This window comes from Natator depressus, chromosome 7 (genome assembly GCF_965152275.1).
Source record: "Natator depressus isolate rNatDep1 chromosome 7, rNatDep2.hap1, whole genome shotgun sequence".
Classification (NCBI taxonomy): domain Eukaryota; kingdom Metazoa; phylum Chordata; order Testudines; family Cheloniidae; genus Natator; species Natator depressus.
In genome coordinates, this window is record NC_134240.1 from 84,423,010 (window position 1) to 84,446,316 (window position 23,307).

At 41.5% G+C, this 23,307-nt stretch overlaps 1 protein-coding gene across 6 annotated transcripts in view; it reads right to left on the reverse strand.

Moving 5' to 3' along the window:
• MICU1 (mitochondrial calcium uptake 1) overlaps nt 1-23,307 on the reverse strand; it is a 214,043-nt gene that overhangs the window by 39,467 nt on the left and 151,269 nt on the right. For all 6 annotated transcript variants that reach the window (XM_074958976.1, XM_074958975.1, XM_074958974.1 and 3 more), the window contains one exon: nt 5,974-6,111. In XM_074958976.1, the coding sequence (XP_074815077.1) occupies nt 5,974-6,111 (138 nt within the window). The remainder of the gene's footprint in view (nt 1-5,973; nt 6,112-23,307) is intronic.

A 23,307-nucleotide genomic window follows, 5' to 3' on the forward strand; every position in this document is an offset into this window, starting at 1 on the left:
GCATTATATTAAATCATTATTTGGGATTATATACAATTTAAAATCTACACTTGTGGTAACTAAAAAGTCAACTAGCTACCGACATTCTTATTTCCTCCCTTAATTGAAATTTTTCTTTCTGCAGTACACCCCATTACAGTCCCATTGTCTCCTTACCATGAAGTTAATGCCATCTGAGGGGGATAGGCTTAATACAGATATTGTAGGTTTCAGAGTAGCAGCTGTGTTAGTCTGTATAAATTAGTTAGTCTCTAAGGTGCCACAAGTACTCCTTTTCTTTTTACAGATATTGTAGGTTTCCCTGTGCCTAGCCATTATTTGTTCCTGATCAACATTATGGACCTGATTCTCATTTACAGCACTCAGATAGTATAAAAGGCCCTTAGTGTATATAAGAATCAGGCTTGGTGTGTGGAAGGGTCAGTGGTGATAGCAAAGTTGAAACAAAAACCACCACCATTCTCCCTGCTGTCAACCACTTGCCCAATAATGTGATCACATAGCCAGTACACAATCAAGATCCAGGAACTTGCTGTAAGCATATCAGTTTATAACCCTTATGGCCTTCAAACTTGCAGTAAGGAGATCAGATGGTTGACACTCTAAAAATAGAGCCTTCAGGACAAATTCAGAGGTCTCAGCAGTGTAAATAAAACTCCCCTAGCACTTCAAGTCACTTAGGGTATGTCGACACAGCAAAGAAAAAACCCTGGTGCCAAGTCTCAGAGCCCAGTTCAATTGGTTTGGGCTTGCGGACTCAGGCTGCAGGGCTAAAAATAGCAGTGTAGACATTCAGTCTTGGGCTGGAACCTGGGTTCTGAAACCTGGCAAGGGGGGAGGGTCTTGGAGCCCAAGCTCCAGCCTGAGCAGGAAACACCTACGCTGCTATTTTTAGTTCCACAGCCCGAGCCCCATAAGCCCAAGTCTATTGACCTGGGCTCTGAGACTCAGCACCATGGGTTTTTCTTTGCAGTGGAAACATACGTTTAGACTCCCTTACATATAATCAGAGGGGGTGTACATTAGTGAAAATTACATGCTGAGACAGAGAGCAGGAAAGCAAAAGTAGTCTCATCATACTTTAACTTTCTTCTGGCTCTTTGGTATGTAAATTAAATCAGATGATATTCTCTACATGTTGACAGAGTGAGTGTGTCAGGTCTAAGGCATGACTCACATTGAGAATTTTGGAAATTCTCCCACAATTGCTCTAGCCTTGAGGCAACTCCACTGGGGCTAGCACCCAGGTAAATACTAGTTTAGAGTAGTTACTTGTCTTTTTACCACTGTGTCTAGATTTGTTCAGAGTTGGAGGACATAGTGAGGTGATAAAAATGCCCAAGCCCTATCTATATTAGTCCTTATATTATTTATTGCTAGCACCAGTGAAACTGCATCAATGATAGAACAACAGCAGGAGAGTCTCAAAAACTTAAGAGTGTAACAGCCTAAGTGAACCTAAATGAGCACAGGTCTGACAGTAAGGGATTCTATACTTCATTACCTTACCCATCACCTCTGAATTTGGCTCTTAACATGATGAATCACCATGCCAGCCTAAATTCAAGTTTCCTCTCTATTCTACCCAGCAAGAGAAAGAATGCTAAAAATGGGGTACCTATAAAAATAAATATATTTTCACTGTTATGATGAAGATGAAAATGTCGAAATGAATACATTCAACTGGTGAATCCAAATTAAGCTGTAAAATCTGTATTAACACTGTCTAAAATGTCTTCAGTAACTTGCGCTATTAAGGCCTTTAAACAACAACAAGGGCAGACTACTGGACTAATCATTTAAAACAAGAAATGCATTGTAAGATACTCTGACTGAAAGGGAGTTTAGTGACAAAAATCACTGTAGGGAAGATAGCTCATTTTTAAGGTCTGGTATCCAAGAGAACATCAGTGATTAGCATAAAAACACCACCTTTTCAGCACGACTGCTAGCTTGTGACTCAAATATAAAAGAATTGGGAACCAGCCACTTCTACAGAGGTTGTAAATTACAAATGAAGAGCAGGATGCAACACTAGGATTAAGCTTAAGTTATTTCCAGTCCAAGAAAACGTTTATGCTAACACTGAACTCATTTACAAAAGAAAATGTTGCAGGTGCATTCCTGTATAAATTTAGCTAGCGAGCTCAAAAGGAATGTAAGTGATTTTCTCCATCACACTTCATTAAAAAAGTGTAAGGATTTAAACCACATGTTAAGTCAGAAGCAATAGAGAAATCCAATAAAAACAGATAAATATCTTTGGGTACTGAAGGTATTACATACATATTACCAAAGGACACTGTGTTCCAAAACCTCTTCCCACTTGGGACAGATGGAAGATTAAAAAAAGCAACCAGTCTTGTATGAGGATGTTCTGAAGAAAGGTACTGGACTGGATTGACAGAAATGTACAGGAGCTACAACTGCTTGTAATAGATGATCCTTCTATCTAACTTAATTAGTCACTGTATAGCCAGCTGCCTGGAGTCAACAAAGCTGCCAAGAGTTTCATCTGTGCCAGAGGGGAAAAGAGAAACTGGCACCCCCACATCCTTTACCTCTTCCCCAAAAAACTCTTTATTATTTGCCTTTATTTGCTATTGCTGTAATTAAAAACTTTCAGCTTTTCATCTTTCTCCAGACTTGGAAATCATCTATTGCTTTTGTCTTACAAGTGTAAAATTCTGAATTCCTCCTTCCTTCGAGATAAAAAGGGTGGTTACAAATCTGGCTAACAATTATAACCATAAAAACAGCCTGGCAGGAGTGTTACCCCTAGAATCTGGACATAAACATGTCCCTCTCTATCAGGTTAAGAGTTTTTTTCTTTATCCGGTAAAGAAACAATCGGATGCTGACAAAAAAATCACTCCAGTTCATCTCTCAGCATCCTTGGCTATTGTTAGCTACCATACATCAAAACTAGTTACAGAAAACGTTACAGCAAATTGGAAAATGAGACATTAGGAGTTGGTATTTTCTGCTAGTCACACACCCAAACTTTATGCATCTATAAATTGTTATTCCTGAACCAAAAGCTTTCAGATAAAATTACAAATATACAGACCTTTAAAAAGAGTGTTACTAGAAAATCCAACTCCAAATGGAACTCTGTCCTCATGTCCCTACCCACGTTCACCTCGAGGCTAGAGATCCTCACACACAACTTAAGTTCTCCCTAAATGGATGCCAGTAGTTTGCTCTTTAAGGCTACATCTACACTAACATATTTTAGGAAGTCTTCCCCCACTGCACTACCGCCAGTGCAGGTCTGCCACTACTACTGTAGACAGGGCTCAGGGTGTCACCCAACTCTACATGGAGAATTTCCCAAGCTTCTAGTGTTTACTTTTAACTATACATTCTATTTGTGCTTTAAAGAGAAATGTATTCTCAAACTTGGCTACATCTCAATGAAGATGTGTGTCTGGGAATTTTCTTAGTTTTCATTAATGTGGAGAAAAAAGGGTGGGTTTGTGCTTATACAATTCTAAAACCAGGGTCTGGATTTAGCTTGCAACTTTACTGAAGCCTGCATTTTATCAATGGTGCTTGAATATGCCAAGCTTTGCATGTTATGCTTGTAGAACTCAACTTCTGTGAAAACTCAAATAAAGTCCATGGAGAAAGAGTGAAGTCTTAAAGGAAGTTTTTACCCGGCATGAGCAGGACCCCACTTGGGATATCAGGGAAGTATGAGCTTTGCAAAACCTTTGGAGCATGTGGCTGACATGAAAGTATTTTAGGCCTCACTGGCCTCTACTAGCACAGTTCTAAAATACTTGTGTGATGGGGTGTCCGCCCCACCATGGCTAGTAAAAGGTTAATACACCTGGGGAGGCCACATGAAAAGCAGCCAATAGGAGAGGGTCTGTGAGGAGCGGCCAGTCAGGACCTGGCAAGTCCATAAAAAGAGCCTCTGGGCAGAGCAGGGTCAGTAGCTGCCTGGAGCTTGAGGAGGGAGAACTGTCTGGAGTAGGCTGCAGACCTGTAGCACCTTGGACAGAGCCGTGCAGGAAGCAGCCTGGTGAGAAGAGAAGGAGCTCCGGATGGGTTGCTGAGATTAGGAAGGTGGTGTGGCCACGGGTAAGTGGCCAAGAGAAATGCAGCGATAGTAGTGGACAGGCCTGGGAAACACCCTCCCCCATGCTAGGGAAGTGGCAGGATAATTAACTGCAGTCGCCACTGGGGAGGTGGCTGGACTAGGAGCTAAACTCCCTCGAAAGGGGGAGGGAACACAGATAGGGCCGAGCCACAAAGAGGACACTGCAGTTTCGGATGCTGTGAGAGGGGTTACTATTGGACTGCGGAGAAGGAGTGATGGTGTACAGACTACAGATGGGAGCGTCAGCCTTGAGCCAATCCCCAGAATGACCAGGAGGAGGTGCCAGTCTGGTGGCGAGTGACGTGCTCTGTGACAACTTGAATTATGATTTATTGACTCATGAAGGAGATTTCCATGTGTATTTTTTAACCTTTGATTAATGTACAATTTCAAGGAACGCAAACTGACAAATAACCCCGATATGCATACAGTAATAATCAGGTTGCTTCTTTCATAATATCCAAAACATGACAGATGTAGAAGTTAGCACTAACAATATAAAACATAATGGCATAAATTGTCAGCTGCCCCTGAAACAAGTTAGAGGAACCTAGTGGCTGCTTTAGTTTTCACTGGCTTTGAACGCTACCTAAGGGCCATTACACCAGAAAGAACTGCTTGAATACACTGTGCTTTGGCTCCTCAAAATACCCTAGTTCTTCCAACACATCCCCTATGCTAGGTGCAGGAGGCACTGAGATAGAGTTGGCCATGCTGGATTTATGCCAACTGAAGATTCCTTCATACCAGTGGAATCCATTTAAAGCAGCTTTAAGGAGCAGCGTAACGGGATCTTAAGGTTGGTCAGAATCTGGTCCAGTATTTCTTAATATATTTTGCATCACAAAATGGATTAACGAAATTAAGAAATAGATGACAGTTCTGCTGCTAAAAGGAAGTGGTTCTACAACAGTCAGGCCTACTAAACACAGAAGCAGAAGTCTTTCATTAGTTCCTGTTTTGGTTAATTGCTATGTTCACAAACTAATTAATAAAAAAGGAGCACTGTCAATCTCTATAGAAGCAGACATGAAATTCTAACACTATTGTAATTTAGCACCCCATACTTTCGTTATCATATTAAAGATGTCCTTTCAGTTTAAGTGTTTTATTTCAAGGTCTCGTTCCCTGAATTATCTACTGCAGGGACTGCAACCTTTTCCCCCTACAAATTTTGAGTCTAATTCCCGTAACACATTTTTCTCATAAATTCATAATAAAATGATAAACTACCCAATCATACTGCACAATTAATCCAAGGTCAAGTCAACTGTTAGATATAAGTCTTCAGTTTGTTCAGGTTAAACATGTGGGGGCTTTCTCCAGAAGGTGTGGTTTTTTAAATTAATGTTAAGTATTTCTACACCCACAATTGCAATGCACTCATTTTAAAATGTGTAAAGCAGTCTGTCATTATACACACAACCAGACATTGATCACTAGACATATGCATTTTTTGACGCCTTACTGCTGGTGATTAGTTGATTATCTGAAGTCAATGTGGCTCTTTGGGCCTGAATAGGTTTTAGAGGGTCAGGTGCTTTTTTTCAGGAGTCGGAGCATATTCATTTTATGATAAGCCCAGTCTGTGCCAGCCAACAGCTTAGATCTATAATTTCAGAGCAAAATATGAAATGGCCATTTTTTTGTTTGACTCCAGTCCATGATGTATTCAGTTCTCAAGCATTATTTAACTACTGATATATATTTTGGACAGGTAAAAGTCAATGGAAGTATCAGCACTGAAATGATTCATTCTACAAGTTTATTCACATTTTAGACTTTATTTCACAGTGCAAAGCACTGTGGATGCATGCATCAGAAAGTCTTAAAATTTCTCTTTTGTCTGCCTGAAAGCCACTAACCTCTCCTTCTTGAAAATGTTTCCTGAGTTGCTTCAGCATGAGCGTGAGCTTCTTTGACTGCACTCCACTATAGGCCAGCAGCATGCCACCAAACTGACGCTCAGTGATCCGCCCATTCACAGGGTCATGCCGTTCAAACTGGAAGAGAAAGAAGATTAAAACAAAACACTAATATTAAAGCAATTCTGCTTTAATACGAAGCTGATATTTTATTCAGGAGGTGCACAACATTTACTGTAATGCTGAGGTAAGTGTGGTTGACAGTATTTCCAGAAGCAGCTCTAACTGTGCTCAACATCCCCTCTTCATCAATGTCAGCGATTATTTTATTTATTTATTTTACACACACATCCCAGTACTTGGACAACCATTTAGGAATTTCCTTTATCACGATCAACTTGTTCCATTATACAGGGGGACAGCATTTGTGGGATTGGTCCCCAACAAGCATTGATTACAACCCAGAATGGACATTTCTGAATGAAAATAAGCTAGATTTTCACTTAAAGGCGGTTCAGAAATGGTATAAAACTTGCAATCAGAGTGGGGACAGTGTCAGAAGACAGTTTGCCAGTACTAGAAAATACATGCCACACACTCCAGGCCACAGAAGTGTGACTGTGTCATGCAGAGAACAAGCTGCTGTCAGTAACCCCTTCTCAGGGTTCAGTCCTGCACAGATCCTTGAAGAAAACACAGTAAGCATGACTTAAAAAAAATAACAGTGGGGAGAAACATGGCTGGCAAGAGGTGTGGTGGTCAGTAAATCAGGAAGGAAAAAATCCCCAAGCGCTATGTAAGGATTGTCAGTGAGAGAAGACTCCTTCCCTTGCTCTTGATTTCCCCTGACAACTGCCAAGTTTTGGTAAACTCTTCACTCATTTGACAGCCGCCAATCTCTAGCCTCTGAGAGGCTTACAAAGATTGTTGGGGGACACTTCCACCCCAATCTCCCCTCACAAGCCTTTCAGAGGGAGAAAAAAGTTGTTTTTTCATTGAATAGCCTTCTAAGTGATCAGGTAAGATGCCAACAGCAATCTCAGCGAGTAAAAAGGCTAGAGCAAAAATAAATACAAAAACAAATCACAAATAGTCAAGGATCTAACATGACATTTGCAAATCATCAATCAGTCTGTTTACTCTGCTTATAGGTTGTACCTCTTCACCCTCACCCATTGTTGGTGTTGTCCATTTAGATACTAAGCTCTTTGGACAGGGACTATTACTCCATTTGTGGATAGTGCCTAACACAAGGGGGCCCCGATCTTGGTTGCTCCCTAGGAATTATCATTTAAAAAAAAAAAAAAAGTGAAAACTCACTATCAACACTTTAACATCTTATATCAAGTTTGCCAGAGCTGATATAAGAAAGCCAACAGTTAACATCCCTTAACTACCTAGCCCCATAAACAACCACCCCCATCAAGCTCCTGTCTCCCTACAAGCTAACATAAATAGATAGCCTTGCAACATGACCTGAAGGTCAACAAGCTTGAACTATTTTGGACAAAAGGATGTGTATGAGAGTTCTTTAGTTAAACTACCTAACAAGTAGGCGGCTTGTAAACAAGCCATTACAATTTGCATGGTAATGAAAAGAGCTGAGTAAATAATTCATAGTAAATAATTTACTTGATCAATTTCACTGCTTTTCTTCCCCCTGTTCACAAACTGTACGGAGAGATTCAAATTTTATTTGAAATTCGCAAAGTAGTTATTGGTCTGCAGCTTGACAGTAAGATATTGGTTGCTCAACATTCAAATCTGAACTGTTTGGATTGAACACATAGGCCATGTGCTAGGATTCAGTTTCCTGATCAGGTAAGAGAACTTTTGGGTTTCTGATGTGAATGACTCATGGATTATGAATTCCATAGGTTGTTCACTGTACTATTTAGTCAAAATTAACTATCATAGCAAAATTTCTGACCTTTGAAGATTCAATTTTTGGAAGGAAATGAAATAACGATGTCCAGTCCCAAAATGCAATTATTAAAAAAACCAACCATTTTGATCTTCAGTCTTTTTCTCTGAGCTTAAATGGTGTGTGCAGTATCTGGGAAGTCATGCAACCTCTTAGCTGTAGTTTGCTAAAGAATCCCACTTATTCTGTACCCAAAACACTGAACTCTTTCCGTCTCATTTGGTATAGGAAAAACCCTATCAAAGTCAGAGGAAAAATACAGTCTTCATTAACATCAGAAGTAAGGAATTTCACCCGCTTCTTTGGTGTTTCTGAGGAATATGGAAAAATGTTACAATACTTTGAGGCATAAATTTCACATCCAATGTAGTTTTTAAACCAGCAGCAAGACTTTCTAGTAGAGACTCTCCATTTGCCTCTCAATTAACCCCCAAACATGCAAATCAGTATTTTTACACATGTTCTTTAAAGACCTCAATTTTGAGGGAGTGTGAGACACTATCTTTTATTAGCACACCTGAAAGGGCTTTACAATTTTCAAGCTCAGTTTATAATTAGTGACCTTTCTCAGACAAGTTTGTAATAAGTGTAATGTACATTTTTCATTTCCCCTACCCCACTGTAACAACTTGATGAGGAATTTATTCATTTTTTATCTTCATGCCCTTAACAGGATTAAGAACTGTACCCATACAAGTTCCATCGGTACCAGCTACATCTGGGTTGTACTTTTTTGCAACTGACCAGGAAAGAGAGACCGTACTACAATATTAGTTGTGATAGTACTTGAGCTCAGAAGGGAAACAAACACATCCCCTCCCCCTGACCCAACCTCTCCTCTGCATTCCTCCCCTCTCAAACGGTCTCATCTCAAGCTTTTTGGTGCCATTTTTTGGTAAGGTTAACCAAAGACCCAAAGTCAGCCTTTCACCAGGAACCACATAACCATGGGTTCCCAGTAAGAAGTAGTCGTATCAGTCAGCAAGGCCATCTTGCTCTATCCCCATTTTAGGATATGATCCTCAAGTATTTCATTTGCTCAAGGCTAATTACCATATCGTGATTGCAGACATTCCCCCTTTTCCCCCGCCATGCTAGGATCTCCATCTCTCCTTAATGAGATGTCCCTTAGTAGCAGAGAGACTACTCAATACTCAAATACACTGGATAGATTAAAGACAACGCTATAATTTTCACTCAATTTCAATTGATTTGTTGGTTCTACGACAGTCCTATTGAGAGTGAATGACAGCAAGGGTGCATGCAAGAAGTGGGATTACTTTAAAAATATTTGTCAAGTTACACTATCGGAGATCCAAATATAGACACAAACAGTGTCACTTTAAAATGTGTTAGCTGGTTGTGGTCAACTTAGCCTAGACACTTAGCCCAGATTTTTTGGCACTGCAGAGAGCAAAGATTTCGGAGATAGAAAAATCATAGGAGCTTTTACAACTTCATCAACTATCAATGAAATGGGATAAAACAGGATGGAAAAGCACTTACGGAATCAAAGTCTAACCTTCATTGCTGGCACCTAATAAAATTAACACAGTCTTTAAAGTACAAGGATCTCATCAGTTCGTAACTGGTGGATCCCAAAAATATATCAGCATAATTTGATTGCTGGTGCCCATAATCCTGCAAAAATTTGTCAAAAATGAAATAAATGCAGCATTATCAGTTGAATGACCCAAACAAGAGGCAGAGGAGCATTTAGTACAAAAACAATTCCCCTATCCCATTGTGATGCCCCATCCTGTACCAAACTGTGAAGTTACAACCGCAATGGTAGTGTATTGGAGAATAAGTCACAGGTGAGGTGAAAAATAGGGTTTTTTTTTTTTTTTTTTTTTTTTACATTTTATTTACAAAAAGAAAAGGAGTACTTGTGGCACCTTAGAGACTAACCAATTTAGTCTCTAAGGTGCCACAAGTACTCCTTTTCTTTTTGCGAATACAGACTAACATGGCTGCTACTCTGAAACCTGTCATTTTATTTATAGTACACTTTTGGATTTTTTTTTAAACTATCATCCTTTTTCTTTTTTTAATACAAAGACCACTTCAGAGAAATACCTCTTGCCTTTAAGAAGTAAAATAATATGTTCAAGGGGGAGTATTAGGAATACAGCTCATCATTATCCCTCATTATGGACCCAAACTTGGTTCCCATTTGTAATTTCTATAAATCAGCAGCAATGATCAGTCATAAAACTTTAGATAAAGTTATTCATGTGAAAGTATTAATATTTTTGTTTTTCTTCCATATTGTACCTTTAAAATGAATGTCCCTTACCTATTCTTGACAAACTGATTTAATACCCCCACATCCACCAATTAATTACTGTACCTGTAGCAACTCTTACTGCATAAGTTAACAGAAATATTCACCAACACATCTTCATGCTGCTTTTAAATACTGACTGAGTTTCCAAAACTAACAGAATCATTTAAAGCTTGGAATGAGAAAAGTAATCACTCTCTCTTATTTTTTATCCATGCAACAATGAAGTGATGTCAAGAAAGTAGTTATTTTTCCAAACTCTCACTCATCTGGTACAAGTTATATTTAAATTGCTTATGAAAGGGATATACAGTATACAATATCTAAAAAGATAAAGAGTGAGAAAAATGAAACAAAAGGATACGGAGAAAAAAAGGAAATAAGTATATACAAATACCCGTGATCTGTTGCTAATCACAACCGGTCATACATGGGACTTAAAAGAAAGCAGAGTTGCTACAGGTAGTACCACAATGTGATGCAGAGAAAACTTTACTGAAGATCAGAATGTTCTCCATTGTCCTTTATGCTTCAGAGGAAGACAAAAAAAACAAAAAACAAAAAAACCAAAAACCCAAACCCTAGAATACACCTGGCCAATTGTGCATTGGGGGAAAAAAATCCTTCCGGACCACGACAGGTGATTAATGTATGCCATGAAGCTTTGACTGTAGTCATTATCTTAATGCAGAGCTGCAACAGTTATGAATACGTTGAGGGCAATGCTGAGCTACTTCTTTCCTCCATGGCCCATGAAAGAAGGGAACAAACAGGTGTATTCACTGATTCAGACACTCCAAAGCCAGAAGGGACCACCACAACCAACCAGCCTGACCCCTCACATGTACAAGGCCATAGAATTTGTCCTAGAAGCACCATTAGAGCATACAGAATCATACAAACATATGGCTTGAAGGGACCTTGAGAAGTCATCAAGTCCAGCCCCCTGCACTGTGGCAGGACCAAGGACATCTAGACCATCCCTGACAGATGTTTGTCCAACCTGTTTCTAAAAAACTCCTATGATTCCACAATATCCCTTGGAAGCCTATTGCAAAGCTTAACTACCCTTATAGCTAGAAAGATTTTCCTAATATTTAACCTAAATCTCCCTTGCTGCAGACTAATCCTATTACTTCCTGTCCTACCTTCAGTGGACAAGAAGAACAATTGATCACAATCCTCTTTACAACAAACCTTAACATATTAGAAGATTTATCAGGTTCCCCCTCAGTCTTTTCTCAAGACTAAACAAGCCCAGTTTTTAACCTTTCTTCATAAGTCAGGTTTTCTAATCTTTTACCATTTTTGTGGCTCTCTAGACACTCTCCAGTTTGTCCACATCTTTCCTAACGTATGGTGCCCATAATTGGGCACAGTATTCCAGCTGAGGCCTCACCAGTACCAAGCAGAGCAGGACAATTACCTCCCATGTCTTACATTCAACACTCCTGTTAATACACTCAAGAACATCATTAGCCTTTTTTGCAGCTACATTACATTATTGACCCATATTCAATTTTTGATCCTCTATAATCACCAGATTCTTTTCAGCAGTACTACCATCTAGCCAGTTATTTACCATTTTGTAGTTTTGCATTTGATTTTTGCTTCCTAAGTGAAGTACTTTGCACTTTTCTTTAATGAATTTCATCTTCTTGACTTCACACCAATTCACCAGTGTGTCAAGGTTGTTTTGAATTTTAACCCTGATCTCTAATGTGCTTGTAACTCCTCTCAGCTTGGTGTCAGTGACTGTCTATACTCTCACATTCATCCTTTTTACAAGACTATGATACATTTCATACAAAGTATGCCTTCTGAGGTATCATTTGAAAACTCATAATTTGCTGATAATTATTGTCCTGGTAAAATGTGTGGCACCATTGTATGGAAAGTTATAAAATTATACTGTATAAGATACATTTCTAGTCTTGGGAAACAGCTTCAAACTATGTCGCAGAGACAAAATGCTAGCAACACCTCAGCCAAGTGTCAACAAAATCAAATGGACTGTCACCTGGTGAAGGCCATTCTTTGGCAGGAGGAAGGTTGTGACTGAGAAATTTACATCTTGGCAATGGAACAGCTGGAGGTTCCTGTGCAAACAGATTTTCTGTCACCTGAACCTCAGCTGGAGATGATTCTCAAAGAAGAGATTTGCTCTCAGAAAGGGGAGAAACTCCACATGTTATCTCTTCTCCCTTTCTCTCTGCCCACAGCATCCACAATGCCTGAAGGACAAGGAAAGGAGCACTAGACTGGGGGAGGGGTCCTGGTTGAAAGGCATCCAACCAGTAAGACTGCAAAAGCATGTGGTGAGAGACATTTTGCTCTGAATTCACTTAGCTTGTTAAATTAGGTATTAAATTTATGTTTTATCTTTATTTCTTTGTAACCAATACTGAATTTTATGCTTCATTACTTGTAATCACTTAAAATCTTTCTGTAGTTAATAAACTTGTTTTATCTAAACCAGTGTGTTTGTTTTGAAGTGTTTGGGAACTTCACTTGGGATAACAAGATTTGTGCATATCATTTCTATTAATGAAATGACAGACTTTCTATGAACTTGTTTTGTCCAGAAGGCAAGAGCTGGGCAGTACAAGACGCTCAATTCTGGGGATAAGTCTGGGACTGGGAATTTGCTGGTGTTGCTCTGTAATTAATTATAATTAATGGATGGGTGGGTGGCTGGCTGGCTATAGTACTCATACAGTATAACATGCGGTAATTTACATTCTGGAGGCTGCGTGTGAGCTGGCCAGGAGTGAGACTACTCTTACAGTGAAACAGTTTAAAAGGCACCCCATGTTGGAGACTTGAGGGGATACAGCTGTTCAACAGGCCAGACTGTACCCTGGGGAAAGTCACAGTGTCATCTGCAAATTCTATAAGTGGACTCTCCACTCCATACTCCAAGTCATTAATGAAAATATTGGATATTACCAGACCCAGGACTGACACCTGTGGGACCTCACTAGATTCAGCCTCCCATTTTGACAAGCGAACCATTCATAACTATTCTTTAAGTATGGCCTTTCAACCAGTTGTGCATCCACCGTATAGTAATTTCATTTCTAGACCACCTTTCCCTAGTTTGCTTATAAGAATGTCATGTGGGACACACCTTTTAGCTATATTTCTAATCTTGACTTAAAGAGTCCAACCAAAGGGGAGTCCACTGTCTGGTCAGGTAAGTTGCCCCAATGTTTGTATTATCCTCACTGCTACAAAACTGCATCTTATTTCAAAGGTTGAATTTGTCTACTTTCATTTTCCAGCAACTGGATCTTGTTATGCTTTTAGCTAGATTGAAGGATCTCCCACGATCAGATATCTTTTCCATGTATAAATATCTATAGACAGTAATCAAGTCACCTCTCAACCCTCTCTTTGATAAGATGATTAAGTTGAGTGACTTAAGGCTCATCTTGGAAGGCTTGTTTTACAGCTCCTGAATCATTGTGGCCTTCCTTTGACCTCTTTCTAGTATTTCCACATCCCTCTTGAAATGTGGTCACTAGAAATGAACACAATACTCTACTAGCAGTCTTACCAATGCTATGTATGGCAGCAAGATCACTTTCCTACTTCTGCATGACATTCCTCTTTTTAAACATCCAAGGATTGCATTAACCCTTTTTGCCATAATGTTGCACTGAGAACTCATAGTGAGACAATTATCTACAATGACCCCTAAGTCTTTCTCCGAGTCACTGCTTTTCCAAGACAGTCCTCCCATTCTGTAGGTATAGCCTGCGTTCTTGGTTCCTAGGTGCATTACCTTGCATCTGGCTGTATTAAAATACAATTTGTTGGATTGTGACTATTTAGCCGGCAATTCAGATAGTTAACAGCAACCTTTCCTCCTCATTATTTACTATCCCACCAGTCTTTGTATCATCTGCAAACTTTACAAGCAGAGAGTTTACATTACCATCTAGATTGCTGATAAAATATTAAATAGCACTGGACCAAGAACGAGTCCCTGCGAGACCCTGCTAGAAACAACCCTGCTTATTGATGCCTTCCCCTTAACAACTACATTGTGAGATCTGTCAGTTGGTTCTACATTAGCATTCTTCCCCGTTTCTTTGGAATCTCCCCAGCCTTCCAAACTTGGTTAAAAATTAACATTAGTGGTTAAAAAGGTGTCAATTCTAGTATGAAAAATCCCAGAATAATTGCCTGCTGTATTCACCAAAATATAAAAATGCTGGTTTTTTTACCTTCATAACTGGTAAGCATTGTGCACTTAAATTTGAAATCTGTACTTTGTAATTGACATGGGGTAACAAGAAATCCTAGATTACACAGAATACGTCAGAATTCTATCGGTCTGTAAAACAAGAAAGATCTTCACCATGTATGTAAACCCTTCTGATATCCTGTGCTAGTACTGATGCTTCATCATACAGACCCAAGGCTTAAAAGTGAACTGCAAAGGAAAAGTTATTGGGTTTGTGCCTTTTTTGCTTTTGTGAGTAAGGGTGGCTTGTATGTTGTTAAATCTTCCCTCCATCCTCAAAATCAGGTTTCAAGTCTTGTTCTCCCTGCATTTGCTTGATGTCTCTGGAGGAGAGGAAAGGGGATTGGTTGGGAGGTCTCAACCCTAGCTAAAGGAATGTGCTAAGATAATTATGGATTTTCTTCCAGTATTCTTTTGGTGTTTGAGGTAAATATGTATTTTAAGAGCCCAGAGAGTTTTAAACAATCTGAATAAAAATAACTTCCCCTTCTCAATTAAGCAGACTTCTCTTCCTTCATATCTGTGATGTTATAAATAATGCTAGTTCTCCAATCATTCACCAAGTCTTTCAGGAAAAACAGTGTAGAGAACACCAGAAATTCCTATACAACCAAAAAGTTTTCTTTAAAAGATTTTAAAATACATTATAAAGAAAAAAAATACAAGTTCACTGATTTCCCTCACCCCAATCAGGAGTCAATCTTTAAGACCTAAAGTGTTATGGGGGCAGGCAGTGTAAAAAGGTGATAGCATCTGGTTAGTTGTGGAAAAGTGCAGTTGTAGTTTATTTCTCTAGTATGAAAGAACTGACATGGGCATGAGGAAATTGGGGAGGGAAAGCTCTATGCACTGGGATTGTTGCTTAGGGCCCTAAACTACAAATCCCATTCCCTTTAACTCAAGGGACAAAAACACACCCAATGCACCTTGAACTCAAAAGGACTAGCCCTTAAAAAACTCAATCTTTACAAAGATGCTGCCAAAGGAACTAAAAAACATGACTGATGGCCTGCTATCCTGGATCAATGTTAGTTAGTTTTCCACCTTTCAAAAAATGTCAACGTTTAGATGCTGTGTGTCTTTGTTCTGAAATCGGTTCCTTCTGACAGTTCATGACAAACAACATATTTCAGGTTATAAATCAAGATTTGGGACCCATTCGTTTGTCCTGTCATACACTCAATATTTAAAATGCAAATTATTATTTTATAATGCAAGCTGCAATATGTAGCATGAAACAGATTAGAGAAGTGCCATACTAATCATTACCTCCAGAACTGTTTCCAGTATTAACCACTTGGTGAAAGCAGTGGCTAGTGTACATATCCATTAATAAGACTACAAGAAATCGTACATAATGTTCTAAGTGCCTCTTCCCCAAACCAAGGTGTGTGGGGCACTGTAAAAATAAAGACAAACACTTAAAATATGATAGACACGTTATTATGACAATTAGTAAATATCAATTCTTTGTGTAATGGGAAATTCAAACTTCCTCTGTCTAAAAGGTTAAGCAAATCCAGGCATAGCATCACATTTTTGAATCCACCATCACTTCATAGTTCAATCAATATTGATTAACAAGGCCCATACTATTATTAAGGAGAATTTAAATTATATATTATATATATATATATATATATAGTATTTGATCATGATTTTCCATCATATTAATGCAGACTCCACAAGGTGACTTGTTTTTTTAAAATACCACACATAGAAGGGGGAAGAGTTAATGGAGATCTAGATTTTCAGCAATTGTACTGGAATGGAAAGGACCAGAAATGTGGTGGGGGGAATTTTCTGCTCCATTCCCATCATCTCAGAAGCAGATTGTATTTATGCATTTTGAGCCTTCTGGTTTACAGTTTACATCTTCAGGGGTATGTGACAGTGAAAGCCAGCCAGCAAGCCAGACTTTGCAGAAGATTCTAAGATATCATTACTCTTTACTTAGTAGCACGAGACATGCACAGATTTATGCTAAATAATAAAGACACATATGCATTTCCCTGCCTTGGAGCCCTCATGACTCTGGAGAGATTTTTGTGCTTGGGCAGAGCCCTCTGGGGCATCCAGGATCCTTCTCCTGCAACTTGTTAATTCTCTCAGAGCCACGGAACCTCTCCAGTTCAGCTTGCATTTTCTGACATTGCAGGATGAGGCAGTATAGGGTGAGGGAAACCCATAGGTACGTGGAAAGTTTCTGTTTTCTCATATGCCTTCTTCTCTCAGCTCAATAAACTCTTGTAGCAAGACAATTGGACGAATCGACCAGAGAACTTTGGGTTCTCTCTTCACTTCTGGAGTTAATTGTTTTTGGCTTGCCCCAGCTTGTGTGTGAAAAAAATCAAACATCACTCTTTGAAATTATACAGACTAAATCAATTCAAAAAACAATAAAATGAGAAATCTCTCTTTCAGAGCACTGGAGATACCTAAATATGAACACCAAGATTATGAATACCGTTTCTTCTCCTCTTCTTCTGCCACCAGCTGTAACACTTCCTCTTGCCAGGAAATTAGAAAGCTCTAATGGCTATACAACCATCTGCCACAGATAGCAGGGTATGTTCCTTTGGGGTCTTACTCACTCTTAAATAGTGGGGGAGGTGAAGACTACAAATTATACCTTAGATTTAAGCTTTCTGGATAGTTTATATACTAAATACACAGGCCCAGACTACTGCATTTCAGGCATTAGAAAAACTAGGGAAATATGGAATAATCCTTTAATTCACATATAACCAAGAGGTGTGGGTGGGAGTGTGTTTCTCTACAATTATACCTAAGTAAATATGGATTTGCATTGTTTTAAATAAAGAAAATTTACTGCCATTTAAAGTTCAAAGTTAATGGGGCAAAACGTGTTGCTTTGATTGTGATACATGCAAGCGCTGCATAAAAGCATTTTAATCTTAAGTAAAATTTGCTAGTTGTCTATTTCCCCCTCAGGATAAGTCCTCCTTCAGGAAGGTTCAAATCCTATGAATTTCTCAAGGGAAGGTTCTTCATTTCAGCGACCTCTCCTCCTTTTTAACTGTACCTTAAGAGTGTAAAAAACCAGCTGCCACAAAACTCACTCTTGAGATCCATTCTCCTCTGAGATTTTAAGTACAAAGAACTATTTAGAGCTCAAGAACAGTGCATCTTCACTGGTTCTTCTACATCACTGAAACCCAAACAGATTGAACTCCGAGGAGATAAAGCTCACAAAGAGCCAGCATTTGCTGGGGAAGGAGGCTGGTAAGCTAACAATCAGGAAGTGGTACAACTATATTCTGTTAAAACTTAATAATATTCTCTTAATCTTTAAGCTTGGAAAGATTTATTTCCACACTGATTTTGTCCTTCTCCGACTAACTGAATTTTAGACCTATATACGGAACAGCACTTTTGTTTTGTATTAAAAAAAAAGTAAAGATTGACTTTAGTTTTCTTTTCTTTCTTTCTTTCTTTTTTTTTTTTAAGTACTAGCATTGTAAACGTGGTGAAAAATGTCAGCAGACCTCTGGAAATAGGATTTGTTAATTTATGCTTTTCTTAAGTAAACAGAAAATAAGAAGCACAGAACACTTAAGTATACATAGCACTAGGACTTTAGGTCGAATTTAGCAGCATTAAATCGATGTAAACCTGCACCCGTCCACACGATGAAGCCCTTTATTTCGACTTAAAGGGCTCTTAAAATCGATTTCCTTACTCCACCCCTGACAAGTGGATTAGCGCTTAAATCGGCCTTGCCGGGTCGAATTTGGGGTACTGTGGACACAATTCGACGGTATTGGCCTCCGGGAGCTATCCCAGAGTGCTCCATTTTGACCGCTCTGGACAGCGCTCTCAACTCAGATGCACTGGCCAGGTAGACAGGAAAAGAACCGCGAACTTTTGAATCTCATTTCCTGTTTGGCCAGCGTGGCAAGCTGCAGGTGACCATGCAGAGCTCATCAGCAAAGGTGACCATGATGGAGTCTCAGAATCGCAAAAGAGCTCCAGCATGGACCGAACGGGAGGTACGGGATCTGATCGCTGTATGGGGAGAGGAATCTGTGCTATCAGAACTCCGTTCCAGTTTTCGAAATGCCAAAACCTTTGTCAAAATCTCCCAGGGCATGAAGGACAGAGGCCATAACAGGGACCCGAAGCAGTGCCGCATGAAACTGAAGGAGCTGAGGCAAGCCTACCAGAAAACCAGAGAGGCGAACGGCCGCTCCGGGTCAGTGCCCCAAACATGCCGCTTCTATGATGAGCTGCATGCCATTTTAGGGGGTTCAGCCACCACTACCCCAGCCGTGTTGTTTGACTCCTTCAATGGAGATGGAGGCAATACGGAAGCAGGTTTTGGGGACGAAGATGATGATGATGACGACGAGGTTGTAGATAGCTCACAGCAAGCAAGCGGAGAAACCGGTTTTCCCGACAGCCAGGAACTATTTCTCACCCTGGACCTGGAGCCAGTACCCCCTGAACCCACCCAAGGCTGCCTCCTGGACCCGGCAGGCGGAGAAGGGACCTCCGGTGAGTGTACCTTTTAAAATACTATACATGGTTTAAAAGCAAGCATGTGAAAGGATTACTTTGCCCTGGCATTCGCGGCTCTCCTGGATATACTCCCAAAGCCTTTGCAAAAGGTTTCTGGGGAGGGCAGACTTATTGCGTCCTTCATGGTAGGACACTTTACCACTCCAGGCCAGTAACACGTACTCGGGAATCATTGTACAACAAAGTATTGCAGTGTATGTTTGCTGGCGTTCAAGCAACATCCGTTCTTTATCTCTCTGTGTTATCCTCAGGAGAGTGAGATATAATTCATGGTCACCTGGTTGAAATAGGGTGCTTTTCTTCAGGGGACACTCAGAGGAGCCCATTCCTGCTGGGTTGTTTGCCTGCGGCTGAACAGAAATGTTCCCCGCTGTTAGCCACAGGGAGGGGGGAGGGTTGAGGGGGTAGCCACGCGGTGAGGGGAGGCAAAATGCAACCTTGTAACAAAAGCACATGTGCTATGTATGTAATGTTAACAGCAAGGTTTACCCTGAAAGAGTGTAGCCAGTGTTTTATAAAATGTGTCTTTTTAAATACCGCTGTCCCTTTTTTTTTTCTCCACCAGCTGCATGTGTTTCAATGATCACAGGATCTTCTCCTTCCCAGAGGCTAGTGAAGATTAGAAAGAAAAAAAAAACGCACTCGAGATGAAATGTTCTCCGAGCTCATGCTGTCCTCCCACACTGACAGAGCACAGACGAATGCGTGGAGGCAAATAATGTCAGACTGCAGGAAAGCACAAAATGACCAGGAGGAGAGGTGGCGGGCTGAAGAGAGTAAGTGGCGGGCTGGAGAGAGGGCTGAAGCTCGAATGTGGCGGCAGCGTGATGAGAGGAGGCAGGATTCAATGCTGAGGCTGCTGGAGGACCAAACCAGTATGCTCCAGTGTATGGTTGAGCTGCAGCAAAGGCAGCTGGAGCACAGACTGCCACTACAGCCCCTGTGTAATCAACCGCCCTCCTCCCCAAGTTCCATAGCCTCCACACCCAGACGCCCAAGAACGCGGTGGGGGGGCCACCGGCCAACCAGCCACTCCACCACAGAGGATTGCCCAAAAAAAAGAAGGCTGTCATTCAATAAATTTTAAAGTTGTAAACTTTTAAAGTGCTGTGTGGCATTTTCCTTCCCTCCTCCACCACCCCTCCTGGGTTACCTTGGTAGTCATCCCCCTATTTGTGTGATGAATGAATAAAGAATGCATGAATGTGAAGCAACAATGACTTTATTGCCTCTGCAAGCGGTGATCAAAGGGAGGAGGGGAGGGTGGTTAGCTTACAGGGAAGTAGAGTGAACCAAGGGCCGGGGGGTTTCATCAAGGAGAAACAAACAGAACTTTCACACCGTAGCCTGGCCAGTCATGAAACTGGTTTTCAAAGCCTCTCTGATGCGTACCGCACCCTCCTGTGCTCTTCTAACCGCCCTGGTGTCTGGCTGCGCGTAACCAGCAGCCAGGCGATTTGCCTCAACCTCCCACCCCGCCATAAACGTCTCCCCCTTACTCTCACAGATATTGTGGAGCACACAGCAAGCAGTAATAACAGTGGGAATATTGGTTTCGCTGAGGTCTAAGCGAGTCAGTAAACTGCGCCAGCGCGCCTTTAAACGTCCAAATGCACATTCTACCACCATTCTGCACTTGCTCAGCCTGTAGTTGAACAGCTCCTGACTACTGTCCAGGCTGCCTGTGTATGGCTTCATGAGCCATGGCATTAAGGGGTAGACTGGGTCCCCAAGGATACATATAGGCATTTTAACATCACCAACGGTTATTTTCTGGTCTGGGAATAAAGTCCCTTCTTGAAGCTTTTGAAACAGACCAGAGTTCCTGAAGATGCGAGCATCATGTACCTTTCCCGGCCATCCCACGTTGATGTTGGTGAAACGTCCCTTGTGATCCACCAGAGCTTGCAGCACTATTGAAAAGTACCCCTTGCGGTTTATGTACTCGCCGGCTTGGTGCTCCGGTGCCAAGATAGGGATATGGGTTCCGTCTATGGCCCCACCACAGTTAGGGAATCCCATTGCAGCAAAGCCATCCACTATGACCTGCACATTTCCCAGGGTCACTACCCTTGATATCAGCAGATCTTTGATTGCGTGGGCTACTTGCATCACAGCAGCCCCCACAGTAGATTTGCCCACTCCAAATTGATTCCCAACTGACCGGTAGCCGTCTGGCGTTGCAAGCTTCCACAGGGCTATCGCCACTCGCTTCTCAACTGTGAGGGCTGCTCTCATCTTGGTATTCATGCGCTTCAGGGCAGGGGAAAGCAAGTCACAAAGTTCCATGAAAGTGCCCTTACGCATGCGAAAGTTTCGCAGCCACTGGGAATCGTCCCAGACCTGCAACACTATGCGGTCCCACCAGTCTGTGCTTGTTTCCCGAGCCCAGAATCGGCGTTCCACAGCATGAACCTGCCCCATTAGCACCATGATGCCCACATTGGCATGGCTCATGCTTTCAGAGAAATCTATGTCCATGTCCTGATCACTCACGTGACCGCGCTGACGTCGCCTCTTCGCCCGGTATCGCTCTGCCAGGTTCTGGTGCTGCATATACTGCTGGATAATGCGTGTGGTGTGTAATATGTGCTCCTAATTGCCAAAGTGAGCCGAGCGGCCTCCATGCTTGCCTTGGTATGACATCTGCACAGAAAAAAGGCGCGAAACGATTGTCTGCCATTGCTCTGACGGAGGGAGGGGCGACTGACGACATGGCTTACACGGTTGGCTTACAGGGAATTAAAATCAACAAAGGGGGTGGCCTTACATCAATGAGTATTTCAGGCAGGACTTCAGGGAGGGTTCCAATAAGAAATGGTGCACCTAAGTAATTGTTCTTATTGGAACAAGCAGGTTGGTCTGGCCTCTGATTGATACATGGCTAGATCTACCTCGCTGCACCTTCTCTGTGAGTGACTGCAGTGTGACCTAGAGGAATGAGTCCCCTAGACAGGGGAGAAGGCAAATGAGTACAAAACAAATCTGGTCTATTTCTTGTTTTGATCCACTCCATCTATCTTTTACATCTTTGGCTGGCAGCAGACGGTGCAGAAGGACTGCAAGCCATCCACATCTCATGGCTGCTCGGCAGAAGATGGTACAGTACGACTGCTAGCCATCCTCATCTCTTGCCTGCCTGGCAGAAGATGGGACAGTACGATTGCTAGCCATCCTCATCTCTTGCCTGCCCGGCAGAAGATGGTACAATACGATTGCTAGCCATTGTCATCTCTTGCCTGCCCGGCAGAAGATGGTACAATACGACTGCTAGCAATCCGTATTGCCTGCCTGCTCACCATTAGACGGTTCAATACGACTGACTGCAGGACTAAAGAGAATGACCTGGTCAAGTCACCAAAAATTTAGTCCCTGCGCCCATGTCTGCCCAGGCGCTCCTGATCGACCTCACACAGGCGACCAGGAACACCTCGGACATGACGAGGACGGCTACCAGTCGTATTGTACCGTCTGCTGCCAGAAGGCAATGGGTTGCTGCTACTGTGTAGCAATGCCGTACCGCGTCTGCCAGCACCCAGGAGACATACGGTGACGGTTACCTGAGCGGGCTCCATGCTTGCGGTGGTATGGCGTCCGCACAGGTAACTCAGGAAAAAAGGCACGAAACGATTGTCTGCCCTTGCTTTCACGGAGGGAGGGAGGGAGGGAAGGGGGGACTGACGATATGTACCCAGAACCACCCGCGACAATGTTTCAGCCCCATCAGGCATTGGGATCTCAACCCAGAATTCCAATGGGCAGCGGAGACTGCGGGAACTGTGGGATAGCTACCCACAGTGCAATGCTCTGGAAGTCGACTCTAGCCTCGGTACTGTGGAAGCACTCCGCCGAGTTAATGCACTTAATGCACTTCTGTGGGGACACACACGATCGAATATATAAAACCGATTTCTAAAAAACCGACGTCTATAAATTCGACCTTATTCCGTAGTGTAGACATACCCATAAACAGTGATGACTGTTTTTAATATTTCTCATTTCCAAGTTGTTGGATTTTTGAAATATAGACCTTTAGAATCCAGAACCATTTAAATGATTTAGGTCTAAGATTTATTGTGTGTCCCATTAAGTGAGCTGGTAATTCCTCTTACCCATAGGAAATGAGAGATGTTAAAAAACAAACAAACCAAGAAAATAAACCTCTGTTCCTCTGAAAGAGATACTGTAGAGAGATACACAGACATCTGAGTGGCTCACAGATCGTACTCCATTAACACCAACTAGATATGGCCATTCAGAGGATAAATATTTAAACCAAAACAAAATGATCTTCACCAAAAGAATTAAGAACCTGCTAAACTTGCATAA